At 48.9% G+C, this 24,010-nt stretch overlaps 1 protein-coding gene across 1 annotated transcript in view; it reads right to left on the reverse strand.

Moving 5' to 3' along the window:
- The window catches only part of PLXNA4 (plexin A4), a 423,674-nt gene that overhangs the window by 265,708 nt on the left and 133,956 nt on the right, over positions 1–24,010 (reverse strand). The window contains exon 2 of the mRNA XM_038752091.1: positions 11,259–12,517. Within this exon, the coding sequence (XP_038608019.1) occupies positions 11,259–12,437 (1,179 nt within the window). The 5' untranslated portion in view covers positions 12,438–12,517. The remainder of the gene's footprint in view (positions 1–11,258; positions 12,518–24,010) is intronic.

Here is a 24,010-nt window from a genome sequence, read left to right on the forward strand (position 1 = left end):
GGGATGGTTGAGTGCTGGAAGAAGGGGGCAAAGAGCGGGTGAATCCCACATTGCTGGGCCCACAAGTGAGAACTGGAAGCCACGGGGAGATGAGATGAAGCAACCGGAGTGCACGCAGGTGGGCTGCTCCGCCCCTGATTACCTGCAACCACCTGGGCATCCACGTGCCCTGCTGCTGCCCCTCCTCCTCCCCTTTTCCTCTACCACCCCAAGCCCTGCTAAAGGCCCTGCTTTTAAGCCCTGCTAAAGGATGGTTCAATGGGCAAGGGAAGTGATGGTGGAAGGAGAAGAAATGGGGCTTCTAGGGCATCTAAGAGAGCCCCTGTTTGACCCGGCCTCGTCATTCATTCAATCTATTGAGCGCTTACCGTCTGCAGAGCACTGTCCTAGGCGCTTGGAAAGTACAGTTCGGGCAACAGAGCCAATCCCTCCCCAACAACGGGTCCCTTGCACTCACAAGTTTGTGTGAGCAACACCTTACAGTGCTAATAAGAATCGTTATTCTGGAATTGGTCACTTATTGTGTGCCAAATCCTGTGCTAAAACAATCGGGGCAGAAACAATCCTTGTCACACTAGAGGCTCGTAATCTAATCTTACTACCCGTGGCTGGGGGGTGGAGGGGGGAAAGGGCAGCAAGACAGAAGGTGAGGGAGAGAAGGAAAGGGGAAGAAGAAAGGAGGAGGAACAGAGGGGAAAGGAGGAGGGGCAGGAGGTTGTTGCAGGGCTCGTGGCTGCCCAGCAGATGTCCGCTCAATAAATACGATTACAATGACATTTATTAAGCGCTTACTATGTGCAAAGCACTGTTCTAAGCACTGGGGAGATTACAAGGTGATCAGGTTGTCCCACAGGGGGCTCACAGTCTTAATCCCCATTTTACAGATGAGGTAACTGAGGCACAGAAAAGTTAAGTGACTTGCCCAAAGTCACACAGCTGACAAGTGGCAGAGCCGGGATTTGAACCCATGATCTCTGACTCCAAAGCCTGTGCTCTTTCCACTAAGCCACGCTGATGATGGTATTTATTAAGCACTTACTATGTGCCAAGCTCTGTTCTAAGCGCTGGGGTAGATACAAGGTAATCAGGTTGTCCCATGTAAGGCTCACACTCCCCATTTTACAGATGAGGTCACTGAGGCACAGAGAAGTTAAGTGATTTGCCCAAGGTCACATAGTAGACAACTGGCTGAGCCAGGATTAGAACTCATGACTTCTGACCCCCAAGCTCATGCTCTTTCCACTAAGCCACGCTGCTTTTCTATGAATGTCTTATCTCCATTGTACAGATGAGTAAACTGAGGTCCAGAGAGGTTAAGTGAGTTGCCCAAGGCCACACACAGAGCAGACAAGTAGCAGAGTTGGGATTAGAACCTGGGTCTCTGGAATCCTACTACAAATGTCTTTCTTTATTGTTGTTTTGTACTTTCCCAAGTGCTTATTACAGTGGTCAGCACACTAAGCTCTCAATAAATACCACTGAATGTATGGTTTTTCCACTAGGCCACCCTGCCTGCCCACCTGAATAATAATTGTGGTATTGGCTAATCACTTACTATGTGCTGGGCACTGTACTAAGCACTGGGGTGGATACAAGCAAATCAGCTTGGACACAGTCCCTGTCCTACATGGGGCTCATAGTCTTAATCCCCATTTTACAGATGAGGCAACTGAGGCCCAGAGAAGTTAAGTGACTTCCCCGAGGTCACAAAGCAAACGAGCGGCAGAGCCAGAATTAGAACCCAGGTCCTTCTGACTCCCAAGCCTACTAGGCCACACTGCTCCTTCCTTCTGGAGAGCCCACTCACCATGATCTCATCCAACCTCAAACACCCTTTTGGGGTAAGGAGGGAAAAGGGAAGGAAATCAAAGATCCAACAGGTAGTCCTCTCATCAGTATTCACTGAGCATCTTTAGTCTACAGCTTACAGTCTACAGAGCACTGTACTAAGGGCTTGGGAGAGCATAATATAAGAGAGTTGGGGTTCTGTGTAAAAACTAAGAAGAGGCTTATGGGTCCTCCCTCAGATGTGGCTGGATGACAACCAACACACTAGCTGCCTGAGTGGCACCAGAAGCTCTAGCCAAGGAGCAGCGCTGCTCTCCTGCACTGTGCCACACAGACTGTGTGTTAAAGTTGTGCGTTTTCTAGTGGGCGTCTGAGTTCTCCATGACCACCTGGGGATCGACTCGCCTCCCTCCTGCCCCCCTTCATACCTCTGTGGGGGTAGAGGGGGTCACATTTCCAAAAGACATCCTGGGTGGAGCAGAATCCCAACTCCAGAGCCAGTGATGAGGGCAGATGTTAAAGAGATGGTCACCCCAAAACCCTCCGATAAATTCCTGGCTCTCCAAAATCATCGATTTGCCACAGATGCCTTGGGCAGAAAGGACTGGCCCCATCGCCCTGCCCTCCTTCCCATTAAGCCTCAGGCCAGAGCCATCCAGGACAAGATCCTTTGGTTTTGGTTCTCTCGAGACCTCAAGGGATGGAGACTCCACACACTCCATTGTTGGCACTGAGGATGCCAGCCCAAAGCTGTCAAACAGCTGCCTCTCTCCACCGGTCTACCGGTATCCAAGGCGCCACCCGCCTCCCCATCAGCGGACGATAAACTCCACACAGCCCATTAATCCAGAACCCCGGCGCTCTCTCGGTGTCTGAGCAGAAAACCTCAGCTGTCCCTGGAGCCGTAATTTAAGCCGGGATTGCCACAGTGATTAAGGTTGTGTGTTTTCTGGCGGGGGTTTGGAAGCGGTGGCCCAGTTTCGTGGACTGAGTTATGGTGTCGGTCATTCCCTCGTTAGTAGGAATCAATTTTATTAGCCCCATCGCATTGCTGTGCGTCCACCTTCCCAGCTCCCCGGCCTTGGGCGCGTCTGGATAATGTCCCCTACCCGCCGGATAAATCAGCTGAACAAATCCCATTATGTTTTGGAACACTGACAGAGACATGAGAAAAACACCGAAAAAATGGGGAAACGGTGTCAGGGGAAGATTTTCGGCCAGCTCCTGGGCCCTTCCGTGGACCGCCCGTGGCTCCAGGTTCAATTTAAAATTTTACCGGGGTGGGGAGGGAAGGGCCAGGATCTCGGTCTTTCCCCCCACCCCAAACTTTTAAGACCAGCGATCTGATGTAAAGGGATTCTCAGAAGGCTAATTCTATTTGAACTTGCAGAGGCTGGCCCTTCCCTTCCCCAGGTTAACAGCAGGGGAGAGTCTAGTTCCAGACATGCCATTTCATCCAAGAGCTGTTATTTAACACCCATAATGTATATACAAAGGGAGAAAAGACAGATTTCGAGGACTTGTCTATAGCCCACAGGGGACGTGTTAGGTTGCGAATGTTTTTTGAAGTCGACACTGGGGTATGAGGAGTTTACATAGCATAATAGGTGTGAAACTAAAATAGCAGCGTGCATCTATTGATTGCCTTGCTGGAGGGATCTCTAAGCAGCAACCCGATGATGGGGAGGCAAACACTTTTTTGAGGTGGAGAACCCGAGAGGTGGGGAAAGGGAGAGGAGCTGAGCCAGGTGCTCAGGGCGTTCTTCTAGACCGTAAGACTGTGGGCCGCTAATGTGTCTCCCAACTAACTCTGTTATATTGTACTCTCCCAAGCACTTAGTATGGTGCTCTGCACCCAGTAAGCGCTAAATAAATATGAATGATTAATTGATAGTGGACCTGAACAAAAGCCCCCCTTTTTCTCAGCTCCCCCTCCCTTCCATGTCACCTCAACTCGCTCCCTTTGCTCTTCCCCCCTCTCCCCACCCCACAGCACTTATGTCTATATGCACATATCTATAATTCTGATTTTTTATATTGATGCCTGTTTACTTGTTTTGATGTGTATATATCTATAATTCTATTTATTTTGATGCATGTTTTACTTGTTTTGATGTCTGTCTCCCCCTTCTAGACTGTAAACCCACTGTTGGCAGGGATTGTCTCTATTGCTGAATTGTACGTTCCAAGCACTTAATACAGTGCTCTGCACATAGGAAGTGTTCAAATAAATATGCTTGAATGAATGAATAAATGGATGAAAAGGACACAATCTGAGCCATCTTTGTGGTAAACTCCTGGGGAAGCCAACCAACGCAGTGGAGACCCAGAATTCCCACTGCTGAGAAGCAGTGTGGCCTTGAGGAAAGAGCTTAGGCCTGGGAATCTGATGATACCTATAGGTTCTAATGGGTTCTACCCACTTGCCTGCTACTGGGTGACCTTGGACAAGTCACTTCTCTCTGAGTCTCAGTTTCTTACCCAATAAAATAGGGATTCAATTTATTCATTCATTCATTCAATCGCATTTAGTGAGCACTTACTGTGTGCAGAGCACTGTACTAAGCATTTGGGAAGTACAAGTCGGCAACATATACAGTCCCTACCCAACAACGGGCTCACAGTCTAGAAGGGGGAGACAGACAATTAATCTATTTTACTTGTACACATTTACTATTCTATTTTATTTTGTTAATATGTTTTGTTTTGTTGTCTGTCTCCCCCTTCTAGACTGTGAGCCCGTTGTTGGGTAGGGACCATCTCTATATGTTGCCAACTTGTACTTCCCAAGCGCTTAGTACAGTGCTCTGCACACAGTAAGCGCTCAATAAATACAATTGAATGAATGAATGAATGAATGAATGAATGAACAAAACCCTCCTCTGACTGTGAGTATTTGCGGGACAGGGACTAAGTCCCACCAGATTATCTTGTACTTACCTCAGCACTTAGTACAGTGCTTGGCACATGGTATGTGCTTAACAAATGCCACCATTAAATTATTAACAGAGACCAAAGAGCTCAGTCAGTAGAGAAAGCAATTCAGCAAATCCAAGGAGGGTTATGGTGCCAGGTATTTTAAAGGGGGATTTGTTTGCCAGGTTGTATCACGGGGTGGGGAGGAAAGTAGCCACATTTCCTTTGGCTGAGCAAGTCAGAGCCCTTGGCAAGATGAGTTGAGTGAAGGTTGCCAGGGTGCCTGTCTGGCACCCTAATTCCTCCAAGACACCTTCCCTCTCCCTCCATCCCACCAGGTTCACTCAAGACACAGCCTTCTCTCCCAAGACAGCATTTGGGTGCCACAGCCTACACTTTCAGAGAGTCAGTCTGCAGAGGTAGGCGGGAGGGAGGGGAGGGAATGTTCCAGCAGCCTCATGAAAACAGGAAACAATTCAATCCCATTCGAGCCCTACTTCCTGCCAGGGAACAGAAAACACCCAGGCATACAGGCCAAAGCAGGACCTTGGCACCAAGTGGCTCCTGGCTGTACTGGACTCCTATTCCCCCAGCCCTTTAAATCTCAGAGGCTGGGGGTGGGGGCGGGAGGAGCTGATCAGCTGGACAAGCCCTAAATGACCAACATCCCAGGCCAGGGTGGGATCAGAGGGGCTGGCCCGGGGCCCTTGTTCTCTGTCATTTCCTGCAAGCTGGGGATTCCTGGGAAGCCAAGGCACACCCCGCAGGCCAATGAGGAGCTCTTGCACCCCCAGGCCTAGCCGGCTCGTCTAAAACAGCTTCCTGGGGCTGTCTAAAACAGCTTCCTGGGGCTGCCAGAATGCAGCATTGTCGTTTTCGGGGACTCAACCTCAGGGTCAGGTAAGCAATCTGTTTGCTCTACCCTGGGACTCTAAACCAATTTTTAAAAGCAGGATCATAGCTCCCTCTGACCTCTTTCTGAAGGTCGGTGGGAAAGTGAAAGAGCAACAGGGAATCAGGCCAGGGATAATAAAGATCCTTATGTCCTTACTGAAAGACAAAGTGGGTAGGGGCAGAGGGAATGGCAAAAGGAGTCAGGGACGAAAAGGGCAGATTTGGCCCAGATTCAAGATCCCCAGGACAGGACCGTATGTCCTGGGGGACTACAGGATGCCACTAGTCTTGTCAGGCCTGTGTGTCCCCATGCCCTGATTGACAGTAGCCCCAGGGATGGTCAGGACATACAGATCACCCAGACACCCTAGCTCTCCCACATCACGCTGACTGCATTCAGCCCTCGGATGCACAGCGGAAGCAGGAAGATCTGAGGTTTTGGGTCTCCAAGCCAAAGGGCACCAACCAGGCACTACTTGTGTGTGTTTCACAACTCACAAGAACCAGGGGTGGCAGAGGGGTCATTAACCCAGGCTTGGCCTTGAAAGACACCAAAGAAAGGAGAACACAGAAAGTTCCAGGCCACCTCAAAAGGGGCAGGGAAATCTGATTCACTCTCAGAAATATGTGAAGTTAATAATGAAAAAAAATACACCATCCCGGTTGATTGTCCAAGAACGTGAACTTCAAAAGAATGAACGGATGTCAGTAAGCCTTAGCAACCTGTTAGTGACTAATTTCAACTCTCCCTGTTCTCAGAGTAAACGCCAGCCTCTAGTTCTTGCCTCCAACCTTTGAGGGTCTCAGACACTGAGCAGACCCTCACCCACTTATTCTTATACTCCTCCTCTCCATTTTGCAGATTAGGAGATGGAGACACAGAAAAGGATTACCCAGACAGGAGGAAGCTAGAACCAGCTTCATTCCCCAGATTCTGTCTCCATCCACCCCTAGAACCCTCACCCTATCCTTTGACTGCTATTTGCCCTGTCTGTCAGTAGTGACGGCAGCACCACTCCCTTTGAGATCAGAGGGGTCTCTGGGGGCCCTGAGACCTCAGACCCATTTGATTTGGGGTCACTTAAAATGAAATACCATAGAATTCCCCTGGGTCTATGGACCTCTGGATTGAAGACTTCTGCAATAGTATGGCCAATCAGATTTTAGCCTGCCCACAAGCCCTTTAGTCCTAATGGGACTAATGGGAGCTCACTGCTCTCCCCGCCAAGTCCCAAATGAAGCCAGGGGGACTGTTCATCACAGGTAGGTTACCTGAGCGACCACTGCAGTTGGCAGACTCCTTGGGAACAGGGACTTGGGAGAGTCTTGGGATAAAAACACTGGATGAGGAGATAGAAAAGGGCAATAGACAAATAGGCAGGAGCTTGGATAGCACGTTGGCATTCAAAGGGATTCTATCCAGCAAGAAAGAGTTCAAATGCAATCCTAGGGCTGAAAGATACCTTGCTAAGAATTATGGCAAATTCAAGGCCAAGCATTGGGGTAGCTATACGATAGTCAGGCTGGACACAGTCCCCCATGGGGCTCACAGTCTAAAGGGGAGGGAAAACAGGATCTCTCTGTGCCTCAGTTTCTCTAGCTATACAGTGGGGACTACAATTCAGAGTGGAGGGGAGAAGGACGTGGAAGATCTTTTCAGAGAATCTGTTCAGAGTGACCACAGGGAGCTGTGTAAACCTAAAAGTCTTCATAAATATTTAGAAGGGGCAATCCCCCACTGAATTCCTAGGAGGGGAAAGGGTGAAGAGGCCAAAGGAAAACATGAAGGGCCACTGGATATCAGATTAGAAAAGCAGCATGGCCTAATGGAAAGAGCCCACGTCTGGGAGTTAGAGTCAGGTTCTAATCCCGGCTCTGCCTCTTGCCTTCTGTGTGACCTTGGGCAGGTCACCTAATTTTTCTTTGCCTCAATGTGCTTATCTGTAAAATGGAATACAGTGCCTTTTCTCCCTCCTCTTTTGACTGTAAACCCATCAATTGATGGCATTGAGCACTTCCTATTTTCAGAGCACTGAACTAAATGCTTTGGAGAACACAACAGAGTTGGTAGATATGTTCCCTGCTCATGAGCTTACAGACCAAAGGTGGGGGCAGACAATAAGATAAATGAATAAATTACAGATATGTACACAACTTCTCTGGGGCTGAGGGTGGGGCGAATACCAAATACCCAAAGGTCCCAGTTCCAAGCGCATAGATGATGCAGAAGGGAGAGGGAGCTGGGGAAAAGAGGGCTTAATTATCATCATTATCATCATCATCATCATCAATGGTATTCATTCAGTGCTTACTGTGTGCAGAGCACTTTACTAAACCCTTGGGACAGTACAGTACATCAGAGTTGATAGATGCATTGCTCACAACAAGCTTAAAGTCTAGATGGGGAAACAGACATTAATATAAATAAATAATTTTAAATATATAATTTATAGATATGTACATGAATGTTCTGGGCTTGAGTGTAGGGCAAATATCAGGGACAGGGACTTACCTTGCATCTACCTTTATACAGTCTTTGGGACAGAGTAAGCACTTAGATACCACATTTAGTATTACTATCATTATTATTATTCTTATTCAGGAGAAGCCTGGCCCCTAGGCTGCCTGGGGTTTGCAGATGCTGGGGCTGCTCACATGCCGTCTGAGTCGAATCCAAATGAACTTCAACAGGAGCCACTGACTAACGTCACTGGGGGAGCTGCCAAGTCTAGGGAGGCCGCAGCACACTTAGACCAGCCGGCTCTGGGCGGGGTTTCCTCCTCCTCTTCCCTGCCCTCTGCCCCAAATCCGCTTTTATTTAAAAAAGCTAATTGAAGTCTCCCTCCACCCTAAACAAAAATACCAGAAGCTTGTTATCTGCCTCCATGTCAGCTAGTCCAGACCAAGGCAGCCCTGAACCCTGACACCTTCCCTGGGTCGGGACCAGCACGGATTCCTGGGATGAAGGAATCAAGATTTGACATGTGCAATGGCAGAATATAAAACCAGGCAAAGGCATTAATCATGCACTGTTAGCCAATTTAATCCTCTCCTCACCTCAGGATCTGAGGTCAGATTCTTTATGGGAAGAAGGCTCAGAAACAGCCTTCAGCCCTTAAATCTCCTTGGGCATCACGAGAATTTGGTGTTGCTGTGAGATGGGCATAGGGTACACTTGTTGCTTTCTAAACACCCTTGGTATCTGTAGTCTTTTTCTTAATGGTATATGGGATTCTTTGGAGAATTTTTAATGGTGTTCATTAAGAATTTTCTATATGCCAGGCACTGAGCTGGGCACTGGGATATATACAAGCTAATCAATTTGGACACTGTCCACGTCCCACATGGGCTCCCAGTATTAATCCCCATTTCACAGATGTGGTATCTGGGGCCCAGAGGAGTTAAGTGACTTACCCAAGGTCGCATAGCAGAGAAGTGACAGAACTGGGATTAGAATCCAGGTTTTCCGACTCCCAAGCACGTGCTCTATCCACTAGACCACTCTGCTTCACAGCTACTCTTGTTTCCTCCCTGGAGCAATGTGTAATCTCTGAAGCAAACAGGATGTTGCTGGACCTCCAGAACTACTCAGAGACCTTCTTGAGTGTGGTTAGAGCTTAGTACAGTGCTCTGCACACAGTAAGCACTCAATAAATATGATTGATTGATTGATTGATTGGAGAACCTGATCATGGTTCCAGGTGTAACCACTGGGGCAGGCAGGAGGCTTTGAGAGGAAGCTGCTTTCTCTTGGTCTGCCTGAGGCCCTGGCTCTTGGGCCGTCCAGCCCCAATCCTAACTCTACTTCTCTGCTTATATGCAGTTGGCTGCATATTTGTTTTCCTTTTTTGGGTGGCCCCTTTGAAAAACCAGTAGGTGAGCCCCTGGAGTGCCCCATCCTCCACCATGGGAGTGAGTCTAAAGGCCAAGTTTGCAGTCCAAATAACTGGGAATTTCCAGGCTCATCTTCCAACTCCAAAGGTCTTTAACTGCGCTAATATTGGAGGCTTCCCAATACCCCCGAGGGCCTAATATCTAATATATTCCTGGGCACACAGTAAGAGCTCAACTAATGCCACTGATTGATTGGTTGAGCAAATGTGCCTATTATATAGATGAGGAAAATCAAGGCAGAGTTGGAGGTGTCAGGAGAGATAAGAACTCAGCTTGAAGTAGACACTCAGAGAGAACAAATACCTCACCTGAGGCCACCCAGTAAATCAACAGCTGATCTGAGAACCGCAGAGAGAAGTGAAGCAGTTTCAGAAAGGTACTGGCACAGTTGGCATTCTCAGGTAAAACCCTCCCCATACAGCCAAGCTTGTGCACTGACACTTCTGTCTTCTGCTACCTTGTTTGCTGAGCTCATTGGATGCGAGTGGACTGAGGAGAAGGATGGGCATGCAGCCCCAGTTATTATTGAGACTTGTAGTCCCAGAGTAGGAGACTGCACACTAGGAACCAAGAAAACTTATCAGACTCTCAATGTGCATGCTTTGGTCACCCATAAAAGTCTGTGTGATTTCAGAGCCGCAACGGACCCAGCCTTCCTGGAAAAAAGCCTGTTGGCTTTTCTCTGGAGGATTCCCTCCAAGCCTCTGGAGTCCTGGGGCAGGCACCCCAGCTACCCCAATAATGGTTCCAACTTGCCTGGAACTTTTCCCACGTTCTTCCGGCAGATCACCACTCTCCCCAATTCAAACCCCAAGAGATCTTCCCTGACTAACCCCTGATTTCCCCATCCTCTTCACTCTCCCTTCTGGGTGGCCTATGCACTTGGGCCTGTACCCCTGAAACAGTTTCATATGCACCCCAGCCCCAGCCCCCACAGCATTTATGTCCACATCCTTATACTCTACCATTTCCCCTATCTGTAATTTATTTTAACAATGGTCTCCCCCTCTAGACTGTAAGTTCCTTGTGGACAAAGATCGTGCTTATCAACTCTAATAATAATTATGGTATTTGTTAAGCGCTATGTGCCAAGCACTATTCTAAACACTGGGGTAGATACAGAGTAAGCAGGTTGTTCCACGTGAGGCTCACAGTCCTAATCCCCATTTTACCGATGAGGTAACTGAGGCACAGACAAGTGAAGCAACTTGCTCAAGGTCACTCAGCAGACAAGTGGTGGAGCCAGGATTAGAACCCAAGACCTCTGACTCCAAAGCCCGTGCTCTTTCCACTAAGCCACGCTGCTTCTTTAATGTACTGTACTCTCCCAGGCTCTTAGTACAGTTCTTAGCACACAATAAGGAAGTAATGATGGTATTGTCACCTGTCTACTGGTTTGGTTTTGTTGTCTGTCTCCCCCTTCTAGACTGTGAGCCCGTTATTGGGTGGGGACTGTCTCTATCTGTTGCCAAACTGTACTCTCCAAGCGCTTAGTCCAGTGCTCTGCACACAGTAAGTGCTCAATAATTACGACTGAATGAATAAGCACTCAATAAATGTCATTGATTGATTTTGATTAATTCTAACTCCAACAGCATGGCTACGATCCATCACTCCAAACTCCCCAACCCAGAACAACTAGCTCAGAGACACTCGACTGTTCCGTTTTATCCCCAGATCCCTTCCCTGTCCCCACAACATCAGATGGCAGCTCCTCCGCACCCTCCCAAGAGAGGACCCCCAGCGCCCAGCCGGACCCAACTCACCGCACTGCTACAGGGGATGTCCTTCACCTTGAGCCAGGCTAAGTCCAGTGTCCCCTCCCCCCTGTAGCAAGACTGCAGCCTCTCCTTGATGCGGTCATTGATCCTCTTGAGGACGAAGATGCACAGGGCCGACGCATCCAGCGATTTCATCTTGCGCTTCTGGCCCTTGGAGAAGACGGTGAAGAGGACGGCATCGTCCGGCCGGATCCCCAGCGTCCGGGCCAGGACGGCCCCGGCCTTGGAGAGGTAGGCGGCCTGCAACAGGCGATATTCCACTCCGTCCCGCTCGCAGCCCACGGGCACCTCCACGTAGGAGTTGAAGGCCGTGTCCTCCTTGCACAGGCGCACGAGCTTAGAGGTGTACACCTGCTCCTTGGTGGTGGACCCCGGCGGAGACACCATCTCCGGCTGCAGGGTCAGGAAGTAGACAAAGTTGCCGCTGCCAAAGCCGTAGACGTAGTAGATGTCAAAGTCGGGGATGACGGTGAAGGTGTCCGACGGGATCTTGATCATGGAGGCCACGAACTCGTCGTGGAAGACGTAGGCGAACATGCCATCTGCCTCCGAGTTCTTGGTCAGCTTGCGGCTGGAGATGGTGGGGAAGTATTCGGGCTTCCCGTCCACGGCCGTGGCGATGAACAGCTTGTCGTCCAGGTTGCCGTAGGAGACGATCACCCCGAAGACCGAGCCGCTCTCGTTGACCCCGCTCAGGTAGTGCTCCTTCTTGTGGAAGGGCTCGCCCAACTTGAACAGATCCTCCAGCCGTAGGAGCTTGCAGATACCCTGGTAGAGGCTCCCGCAGGCGATCAGCCGGTTCTCCTTGTAGTCGATGAGCAGCATCTTGTTGACGTTGTTGGTGGGGGCGAGCGGTTCGTTGCAGGTCTGGACGATCCGGGGTGGGTAGCACTTGGGATTGTCCTCATCTGGCCCCGTCTGGTGGGTCACCAGGACCTTCAGGTCGCTGGAGAGTTTGTAGATCCGGTTGACGGCCCCCAGGTAGATATGCCCTGTCCTCTCGTCCACCACCAAGTGGTTGAAAGCCTCGGCTGGCTCGCTACTGAAAGTGACCAGGGGCCGCTTCTGGGGCGCGGGCTGCCGAGGGAGGAGGGTGGAGGAGCACATCACCGCCAGCAGCAGGTGGGAGAGCAGAGAAGCCCAGTTCCTAGGCGCGGTTGCCATTTTGGAAAGGCTCCCACCCAACAGGCCAGTCCAGCCCCAGGAGGGTCCTCAGAGGGCCAGGTCCCAAGGCCGATCTCCCCCTGCAAAGGACCAAAGGAAACCATCAGTGACTACCTCCAAAGTTCCTTCTAGCCTTCTAATGACTCAACACTTGCCTTTCTGGGAGTCCGGTCGGGATTGAAACCAGATCTCTCATCTCCCGTTATAGAGGTCACCGAAGCCTGCTACTCAACTCCAGAATTTGTTTAAACCTCTACTAAATTCCATCAATCAATAATATTGACTGGGCACTTACTGAGTGCAGAGCACTGTGTCAAGCACTCGGGAGAGGACAGTAGCCTCAGTAGACATGATACCTGCCACTGAGGTGCTTACAATCCAGTGGGGGAGAAAGACACTAAAATAAATTATTGGTAGGTGGAAACAACCATTGCATCTTGCAACCTCCTATAGGCAGTAAGCTCCTTAAGGGCAGGGATCGTACCAAACGACTTCCAATTTTGTCGTATTGTACTTTCCCAAGCACTTAGTTCAGTGCTCTGCATACAGTAATTATTCAATGAATAGCATGGATTGACTGATTGATTGATTACAGCTTGGTGCATCATTTCCTCTCTGGTTTCCTTTTGGCAGCTTAAGATGTCAAATTAGAGTCCTGAATTCAAAAACCCTCAAAACCACAACAGAATCCTGTGGTCAGCGCCTGGCTCCTGGCCCTGGGGCCACAGCAACAAGCCAGATTTAGTTTCCTATAAAGGGAAGGCGCTCCATGGAACAGTTTGATTAGAAAGAAAATGTGCCCCACGAAGTAATCAAGAAAATAAATACCTGGATGGAGGTCGGTGACATTACTCATTTCTAATGGGGTAACTAGTTTCTCTTCAGGCGATTAGTGCTGGGGCCTGTCTAGGGGCTGAACTGGTTATTTCCTCCTGGGAATCTGGGGGTAGTATTCTCAGCTTCTCAGCTGAGAGCATCAGAGTGACCAGGGAGGTTAAAAAAATGCTCTCCTTAAAGAGTGGGGATGGTCAAGCTTCCTCAAACAAAAATGCTTGACCATTGAGGAAACCCGCTACTAAAATGAACAGAATGATGTAGGATGGGAGGGGCTAAGGACAAAGGACATAGGGGAGAAAAAATATAACGGAGAAATGAAAGCTTTGACATTTTGTCTGTTTGCATATAAGACAAAAGATCAGTTCATAACTTGGGCTAACATCTGCAAACGAAATTCACTAGAAAAGGGTAGCATTCTCTTCCCCTCAGCACCATCAGTAAGTATTTATTAAAAACTCTCCATGTACATGGCACTGCCCATGAAAAGCTGACAGTCTAAATGGAAGGTGAGGCAGACAAATACCTTAATTATCACCTTGCAGAAATCTAAACACAACCTCAGGTGCTCACCAGGCTCTCCACTACATGTAAATATGCAAACACAGAAGAAATACCCAGTGGTGGGGGAAAGGTCAAGGACACTCTGTTGGGGCTAATGATGTGGGATGGGCCTGATATGGTGCAGTCAGGGAAGGCCTCTTGGAAGAAGTGAATTTTGCCCAGTGGAAAGACAAAGCACAGTGGAGGAGAGAAGAGGGAGTGTTCCAGGATTTCAAGATGAAGAGAATGGTACCCATGGTAGAACATGGAGATTAGGTCAAGGGCCCAACACTGGATTTGACCAAGAAGAAGTCCCTGTAGACCACAGAAAGAGAGAGAGAGGGAGAAAGAAAGAGGAAGAGAAAGGGAGAGAGAGGGAGAGAGAGAGAGAGAGGTTTCCCCTGAGAAACCGGGTCTCCAAGACTGGAAAGAATAAAGAATAGAGGTAAAGGAAACTAGGGGTATCCCGAGGTGGACAGCAAGTAGCAGTAGTGATCACCCATGGCGATGTAGTTCTCATCCCCCCAAAGAGATGGTGGCCCTGGGGAAAGTGTGGCATTTACCCAGGAAGCCTTGAGGCCAGGATCCATCCAGCAGAGGAACTGCAGGTTGAGAGGTGGGAGCCAGGGAGAGGTGGGCCTCATAGCTGGCCACCCTGGTGATGTCTGAATCATTCGCCTCCAGAGAGGCTCCCAGGGGGCTTGGGGGCCGTGGCCACTTGCCTGAATCAAAGCCCACCAGCCACCACAAAAAAGTAGATGGTGGCTCTTGGGCACCTGCTCAGACTAGTGGTATGCGGGGAGGACTCTGCTTTCAGCCCCTCCTTCAATCAATCAATCAATCGTATTTATTGAGTGCTTACTGTGTGCAGAGCACTGTACTAAGCACTTGGGAAGTACAAGTCGGCAACGTATAGAGACAGTCCCTACCCAACAGTGGGCTCACAGTCTAAAATGGGGAGACAGAGAACAAAACCAAACATACTAACAAAATAAATAGAATAGATATGTACAAGTAAAATAAATAAATAAATAAATAAATAGATAAATAGAGTAATAAATATGTACAAACATATATACATATATTCAGGAGCTGTGAGGAAGGGAAGGAGGTAAGATGAGGGGGATGGAGAGGGGGAAGAGGGGGAGAGGAAGGAAGGGGCTCAGCTTGGGAAGGTCTCCTGAAGGAGGTGAGCTCTCAGTAGGGCCTTGAAGGGAGGAAGAGAGCTAGCTTGGCGGATGGGCAGAGGGAGGGCATTCCAGGCCTGGGGGATGACATGGGCCGGGGGTTGGCCTCCTTCCTCCCCCTCCCCACTACCAGCCAGGTCTGTTCATTCTTTAGTGGAACCAACTGTGTTGAGGCGATGGGGGGAGTAACAAGATAGGGAGGGCTGTATTGATTACTGTATTTAGTAAGTGCTTATTATGCACTAAGCACTGTGGTGAATGCAGGATAAACAGTTAATAATTGTGCTATTCGTTAGGTGCTTTCTATGTGCCAAAGCTCGGTGCTAAGCACTGAGGTAGATGAAATATCATCAGGTAAGACAGAGGTCAAACATGGTCCCTGTCCAGAAGGCAGTGGCCCCTCAAAGCAGCCAGTGAGAGGTTCTCGCACTCCTCTCTCTTCTGGGCCAGCCCCGGGCCAATACACTGATCATTGACTTTGGAGACAGAAGAGGATAAATGGTGTCTGCTTCTCCTACAAAGGTCACTATAGACCGTAAGCTCGATGTGGGCAGGGAATGTGTCTACCAACTCTGCGGTACTGCACTCTCCCAAGCGCTTAGTACAGTGCTCTACACACAGTAAGCACTCGATAGATACCATGGATTGATTGATTGATTGATTGGTTGAAGTAGCTCTCATGAGGGCCCCCAGTTGGGAAGCAGGGGGCCTGGTGAGAAAAGCACAGGACTGGGAGTCAGGAGCCCCGAATTCTGATCCTGACCTTGACACTTGTTTGCTGTGGGTCCTTGGGCAACTCACTTAACTCCTCTGGGCCTCAGTTATCTCATCTGTAAAATGGGGATACAATCCCTGAGCTCTCTCCCTCTTATGCTGTGAGTTTCACGTAGGACTGTGTCCAACCCGATAACCTTAATATCCATCACAGTGCTTGGCAGACAGCAAGCGATTAACAGATTCCAAAATTATTATTATTCACCAGGACCAGTCAGATGTAGGTCTGGGCCCAAGATTTACTGACTCCAAACTCAACAAATCACTCCTGAGGACACCAAGACACTTGGGAAATGAGTCTTCCATGCCACCCATTTGCCAATGGTGCCCACCCCCAACCCCAACAAACCTACTTCACCCTGAGCTAGATGGGAAGAGGAGAGATGAGGACACTTAAAATTATGAATTTACTGAGCAAAAAGGTTCTACAGCCTCATTTTCCATCTTCTATTAAGCACTGAAATGGGACACGTTTATGCATCTCCAACACTTACCCCCTCACCTGGGGATGGTAAAATTGCAGTGACTGGAGGGGAGAAACCCCCTGAAAGAAATAACCATGTGTATTCAGAATAGCCAGCCTTTCCTTTCTCATGACATGAAAGGGACTACTAAAAAGAAACAAATAACTAGGGAGTAGGGAGGAGGGGTGGAATTGGGAGTGAAAGAGAGAACAGAGAAATGAGGACACAGGATACTCAACCTCTCTCTTGGCTAAGGCAATGCCTGCTTCCAGCAACGGAAACTGCCGAACGGAAACTGAGCTGTGCAGTGTAGAACACAGGGAGCCACGCTGGGGACATGGGCAGGCCAAGACCAACTCACTAGCCCGTGAGACCTTGAACAGGCCAAAATGGAGCCCTGCTTTCCAGTGGCACCTTGATTTACAGCCTTTCCTGATCTCCAAAGGAGTGTCCTGCCACGCTGCAGACCAGGGGACTGATGAACAACTGGTCAACACTCCCCAGACCCCTAAGTGTCCATTGAAATGGACAGCCAACTGGAAGTTTGGGCCCCAGGGACAGAGGGAACCAGCTTGCTTGCTCAGAATAGCTGAACACCTTGGGCCGAAGATCCTTCTGGGACCTCAACGGTTCCATGTCCTGGGGCAGGAAGTAAGCTCAGAGTCATCTAGTCCCGTCTCCTGAGGCAGTATGTTCGGATGTTCTGATGACTTGACACCTGTCCACATGCTTTGTTTTGTTGTCTGTCTCCCTCTTCAGACTGTGAGCCCGTTGTTGGGTAGGGACTGTCTCTATATGTTGCCAACTTGTACTTCTCAAGCGCTTAGTACAGTGTTCTGTACACAGTAAGTGCTCAATAAATACGATTGTATGAATGAATATGATACCCCACCCAGTCCAGCAGACGGGCCTCTGATTCTGAAAGCTCTCCAGTGAAGGAATGCCAGTCCCCCTCTGACTGTCTCAGGGGCTTCTACAGAAGTTATCCTCCTGCCTCCGTGTACTGTTGTTCCCCAAAACACAAAACATAAAACCAAAGATAGTATGTAAGCACTTGACTGTAACCTTCGCTAAACCGTAAGCTCACTATGAGCAGGGAATTTGTCTACCAACTCTGCTGTACTGTCCTCTCCCAAGCGTTCAGTAGAGTGTTCTGCATACAGTAAGTGCTCAATAAATGCCACTGATTGATTGATAAAAAGAGGAAATCCATTAGACCAGAAGCTCCTTGAAAACAGGGATTGTGCCTACTTACTCCATTGCACTCTCTCAAGCATTTCCTACAGTGCTCTGCACACAGTAAGTGCTCAGTAAATACCCTCGATGGATTGAAAAGAAGTAGCAAAATGACCAAACAGTAGCTCTCATCTCAAGTGGCACTTACACCTTAGATTTTTGCCCCAGGGAATCTTTCAGAGGAGAATTTGAGCCCCAGAGCACAGTGATCACGTTTCAGTTTAATTTACTTGCTTATTCATGGGTAGCAGGCTCGCTTGACATTTGACCAGTCCCAGGACACACTTGCACGGGGGCTACCTCTGCTGAAGAATGATCCGGGACTAGGATGAGCAGCTGTTAAAACCTACTGCCCATATGGCCAACAGTTTTGCCTCTTCTGCCCCCATCCCGTTCCTCTGGTGGCTGATCGGCCAGCCCAAGGAGTGGGGCCCGGCAGGGGGAGGAAGGCAAGTGAGAGGATGCTGGGACACCCGGCTTGGCTTCATGAGATGCCTCTCTTTAACCCAACTGCAGCTGAGAGATTCAGCCCCTGCCTTGGCTCCGCAAGACCCTTTTAACTCTCTTCTCCCTGTCCTTCTTGGCTCTCTCATGGATCACAAACACCATGGACAGGGCTCTGGGTAGTGGCTTCGAAGGAGCCTATGTAGGGGGCATCTGCTGGCAGCTTCCAAACGTACGGAGAAGAACCAGTTCCTCTCTCCCTCCTCCCCTCATCACCAATGTCACCCTCCCCACCCCCTCCATTCTCACTGTGCTGGGATCTCTACTGGGGAACAAACTCCTTCCCTAGCCAGACTCGTGCAGCAGAAGCTGCAGCCCTACTCCAGAGAGAAAGAGATGAAACTTTTATTATTGCTTCCATTCAGGCCTTTATGGCCCACGTTCTTTATGTCTTCAGGTTAGGGAGTCACTAAGCCACGGTTCTATTTATTCTGGGCCTGCCTGGGAAGGTTTTAAAGCTCAATCCACTCAATTGAAGTGTGGGCCAGGGTCGGAGGGGAAAGTTATAAACTCCTCTAGAGCTCCTCGTTTAAAAAAACGGTTCTACCGGGTATTTGGGGTCAGGCAGCCCAATCACACAAGGCTCTGATGCCTGCTTGTTATCAAGGAAGCAACATGACACCCTTTACTCCTTCCATCGCTTGAAAAATTATTAAAGACAAGGACCTCCAAGGCCCGAGTCAGCCAACTCTGTCCCTCCAGGCCTCAATCTCAGCCAATTTCATACCATCCCTTGGTCGGTCCACAAAGAGGTCGTTCTTTCCGTGGCTCTTGGATCGGGTGAAAATGAGGCACTGGGGGACGAATGGGTCCAGAGGCAGGACTCACCGTAAAATCGGTAGTCGAGATTAGAACCAGGATCCCTTGAGTTGACAATTCCGTTACCGGCAGGAAGCTCCCGCCCCATGGGTTGAGAGCCAGCCAGCCAGCTGGACACTGGCTAGTTATCTTCTGCTGCTGGGAAGGAACCGAGATGGGGGCCTTGTATCTCTGATCCAAGTGGTGCTTTCCTGTGGCTCCTTTCCATCTAATAAGATCCTCCTAGAGCCCAGGGACAGGCAGGTACGCAGAGAGCTTCAGCACGTGCCCGAGTTGGTGATTGGTCATTGACTGCAAATAGGAACTCTGCCATCTTTGAAGGGCCCATTTCTGAGGGCTTGTGCTCTGATCAACAAGAGACAGCTGGTCATCTCACAGCAGACTGGGAGAGCAACAATAATAATGATGGTAGTATTTACCAAGCATGATATGTGAAAAAAATCACCGTGCCAAGTGCTGGGTGGATACTTGTTAAGTGCTTACTATGTGCCATGCACTGTTCTAAGCACTGGAGTAGATACAAGGTAATCAGGTTGTCCCACGTGGGGCTCACAGTCTTAATCCTCATTTTCCAGATGAAGTAACTGAGGCACAGAGAAGTTAAGGGTCTTGCCCAAGGTCACACAGCAGGCAAGTGGCAGAGCTGGAATTAGAATCCATGTCCTCTGACTCCCAAGCCCGTACTCTTTTCACTAAGCCAGGCTGCTTCCAAGATGGACATTGTCTCCATTCCACAGGGGGCTCACAGTATAGGGAAAGCAAACAGGTATTTTGCCCCATTTTATAGATGGAGAAACTGAGCCACTGAGAAGTTAAGAGACTTGCTTAAGTGGCAAGGGGTAAAGTGGGGACTAGATCCCATATACTAATAATAATATTTGTTTTGCACTTACTATGTACCAAACACAAGATAATCTGGTTGGACACAGCCCTGTCCCACATGTTGCTTGCAGTCTAAATAGGACGGAATACAGTTATTTCACCCACATTTTCTGGATGAGGAAACCAAGGTAGAGGGAAGGTAAGTGACTTGCCCAAGAACACCCAGCAGGAAAGTGGCAGAGCCAGGATTAGAACCCAGGTCCACTGACACCCAAGCCCATGGTCTTTCCACTAGGCCACACTAACTCCCAGGCTGCACTTCCTTCCTTCACCCTAGGATGACTGATACCCAGAGAGGAGTTAACACACCTCACTGCACCCGGCCCTGCTGTTTCCCACCAGATTGCTCTGAGGAGCAGCAGAAATCCCCTGCCTGACTACTCAGATTTCCCACAGAGACAGGAGGTTCAGATATCAAGCCTGACCCCCTGCTTGGGGCAATGTCAGCAAACCACCTAGAGCACCCTAACAAGCCCCACTCCCTATTAATCCATCAATCAAAAGTATTTATTGAAGGGTTACTGTGTGCAGAGCACAATACTAAGAGCTTGGGAAAGTACAATTCAGCCGAGCTGGTAGACACTATCCCTGACCACAAAGAACTTATGGTCTACTTCCTAGAACCGAGGCCTCCCCAGACAGTAAGAATCACAAGGTCCCATAACTGTGGCACCTAGGAGAAGACCCGCTCTCAAAAATACACCTTCCAGCCTCTCAGCACTGGGAGGCTGACTCAAAGAAACCTGTAATTCTATCAAACAGTAGCCCGGCAAGGAAGTGAGCTATTTTTGTGCTCATTCAGGCCAAATGACAGGGTTTCTATTGCCACATGATGTCAGGTGGGTGAGCTCTCATCCCAGCCCCCAGACCCATTTACCCCCACCCCCACCCCCTTTCTTCATTCCCGGGAAAATCAGGAAACGAACAGTTGTCTGCTTTGCTGAAGTCTATATTCATGTAATTAGTGCTATTTAATTCTGCGATGAGCCAAGGCTTGTAAAATACAAAACATATTTCAGCTGCACGCCTGAAATCTTGGCAGAAGTCTCTGCCTCCGCCGGAAGCTGAAAGAGTTATATTCTCGGTCTTTAAAAAAAAAAAAATCAAAAAGGCTGTGGAAAGTCATGCGGTCACCGCCTCCCTCCAGAAAGATATGTTACCTGAGTAGGTTAGCTCTCATCTCAATGATTTTCCCAACCCTTGTCCAGAATTAGGTTGTCCCTTGCCCAGCCAAGATTAAATTGCTATCAAGTGCCAAATAATTATATCAAAAGAAGACAAGACACTTCCTCCCAAAGGGTACCGATTCTAGAACTGAAAATAGACCAGAGGAGAGGACGCAGGCACACAGTAAGGAGTTTTACTAGTAACTGTTCTAATAATGATGATAAAAATAATAAGAATCATAACAAGGATGACAGTGATGGTGGTGAAGATTCTTTGAATGTATCTAAGCCGCTTTCTGCCCCAGAGTTGGCAACACTGCACGTGTTTCCTCACTCACTCTCACAACATCCCTGGAAGGGAGCGTGGAGACAGGGATTATAGCTTCTACTTTCGTGAAAAAAAAAAAACAACTCACAGAAATGGAAATCTGAAGACCAAAGCAAGGAGAAGAGGCAGAACAGAAAGTTAGAGCCCAGACCCCTGACTTGGTGGCCACCACCTGTCCGGCAGAAGGTGGGCTTGATGAAACTGACCAGAATTACCATGCAAGGAGTCAAAGAGTTATATTCGACCAGTTCCCTCGAATAGTGTCCCCTCAAGGTCCACTGGGGGACTCCCCTCTTTTCCAGATGAGGAAACCAAACTCAGAAGAGGTCAAGTGACTCAGTGAGGTTGTGGGGGTGAGCCAGGGACTAAATAGGGATTAAAAAGTCAAAGCTACTACCAGGGGGTTGGGCCTCACTGTCTTCTTTCCCAAAGCTGGGTAAGTGGAGGGAGAAAGGTCAGATGGCCTGGGACCAGGTGAGGTGTGAGAGGAGGGGCCCAGAAGAGCGAGCTCAAAGCCCAACCAAGAGTTAAGAGGATCTCACGGTAACTCAGGGGTACAGAGTCCTGCCCCCTTATTTCATTTTTCTTGTTTTTTTATCCTAAGCCCGGCTCCGCCACTTGCCTACTTGTGTGACCTTGGGCAAGTCTCATTTGAGTTCTCTGTGCTTCATTTTCCCATCTGGAAAATGGGGGTAAGATACATGTTTTTCCTTAGACAGTTACCACATAGTAAGTGAATACCACTATTACTGTTATTTAATTTTATCCTGGACTGCATCCTAGTGCTTGAGGTTCAACCAACTGAAAACTCCCCAAGACAGGGATTCTACGGCCACGGCATTGCAGGACTTGGAAATGTCAAAGGAGAAAGGATGAGAAACAGGGATGGAGAAGGAGGAGAAAAGTGTGTCTGAAAACCGATTGTACCATACTGCTTAAAGATACCCTGCTGACTTCATAGACAGCCTTTCCCTCCTCACCCTGGAAAGGCAAACACACAGTCGTGTGCCACAGACTGCAAGGCTGACAAGGGTGGCTAGGACACTGGGTCCCTGGCTCTCTCTGGAGAGATGGTTATTCTTCTAGACTGTAAGCTGGTTGTGGGCAGGGAACATGTCTACCAACTCGGTCATATTATTATATTGTACTCCCTCAAGAACTTAGGATAGTGCTCTGCACCCAGTAAGCAATCAGTACAGCTGATTAATTGATTTTTATGGCATAAGCTGATAACCACAAAGGAGGCACCAAGGCCCTGGAGGGGCATGATGACGTGGCTGGGCTGTTGGTTGGCGTCTCGCTAGTTGGGTCCGATCCTTTGCCTTATACCTGGATCAGAGTTCAGGCCTCAGCTAGAGACCACGCTGAAAGCCAAGTTAGTACTGAAGGCAGAGGTGTGTCCAATAAGGGAAAGGGGGAATTGGAAATTCATCCTGCAACTTCCTGCAAATAGTAAACACCACCCAAGACCCGAGGAAAATAAAGCAAGGAATTATTCTTCCTTCCCACCTAATCTTCTTGATCTTCTTCCCACCTAATCAGGCTTGATCCATACCTCTAAGCCACAGTTCAGCCACCCCAGGACCCGCTCTGGCCCCTTCTCCTCTCCACTTCCCCACTCTTCTCTGAACACCCCCCCGCCCCCGCCCCCTCCCCACCCCAGGAGACTGTTTCTGGAAGAGGCAGGGAAAAAGAACTCAATTAAAGAATAGATTGACTTTGGAAGTCAGATAATCCACTAGGGAAGATGAAATATTTCCATAAGGGGAAATGAAATCTTTGGCAGGATGATGATTATAACAATAACAATAATAATAATAAAAGGGCTTACTATGTGCCCAACTAAGCCGTCATTTGGCTCTGCCAAATTGTCAGCTGTGTGACTTTGGGCGAGTCACTTAACTTCTCTGTGTCTCAGTTACCTCATCTGTAAAATGGGGATTAAGACTGTGAGTCCCCTGAGGGACAACCTGATCACCCCTGAGCTTAGAACAGTGCTTTGCACATAGTAAGCGCTTAATAAATGCCATCATTATTATTTCCCCTACTCACTCCCCTTTCTGTGTCGCTCTTGCACTTGGATTTGAACCCTTTATTCAACCTACCCTCAGTTCTACAGCACTTATGTACATAGCCTTAATTTATACTAATGTCTGCCTGCCCCTACAGACTGTAAGCGCCTTGTGGGCAGGGAACGTGTGGCTACCAACTCTGCTGTGTTGTACTCTCTCAAGCTCTTAGTACCATGCTCTACACACAGTAAGCACTCATTCATTCATTATCCCAACACCCACCCCTGCCAAAACGCTCGGGGAGGAAAAATGTACTAATTGCTTCCCTTATGACCTGAGGAGGTAAATGTCCCTTGCTTAGCCAGGGTGAGTCCAACAGTGGTCTAGGGACTTTGACTCCAATCCCACATCCCCGATTTGGTGGGTGGGGAAAGAGGACAGGGAGGAAGGAGAGAGAGAAAAATCAGAGACAGAGACAGCGAGAGTGCAAATCCATGACCAACTAGTCCTCTGAGAGTGAGGTGTGAAACGGGAGAGGAGAGAAAATGGTAGGAATGAATAGGAGCTGAAAGGTGGGACTTTTTTCATCTGGATGAAACCATTCTCTCAGCCAGGATCCTGTATTGTCAATTTCACAGGGGGATGCACAGCCAGTCACGGCCAAAGCCAGGAACACAGTGGCCTCACTAGCTGCCCTCTGCATCTTTTATCAAGCCAGCGGAGGAGAAAATCCTCCCCGAGGGACCAGTTTGTCTGGTGGACATGGGGCACAGAGCCGTTACCCTGACCCATCCAGCAATTTAATTCCCGCCCCCACCTCCCGG

The sequence above is a fragment of the Tachyglossus aculeatus genome, chromosome 10 (assembly GCF_015852505.1).
Source record: "Tachyglossus aculeatus isolate mTacAcu1 chromosome 10, mTacAcu1.pri, whole genome shotgun sequence".
NCBI lineage: Eukaryota > Metazoa > Chordata > Mammalia > Monotremata > Tachyglossidae > Tachyglossus > Tachyglossus aculeatus.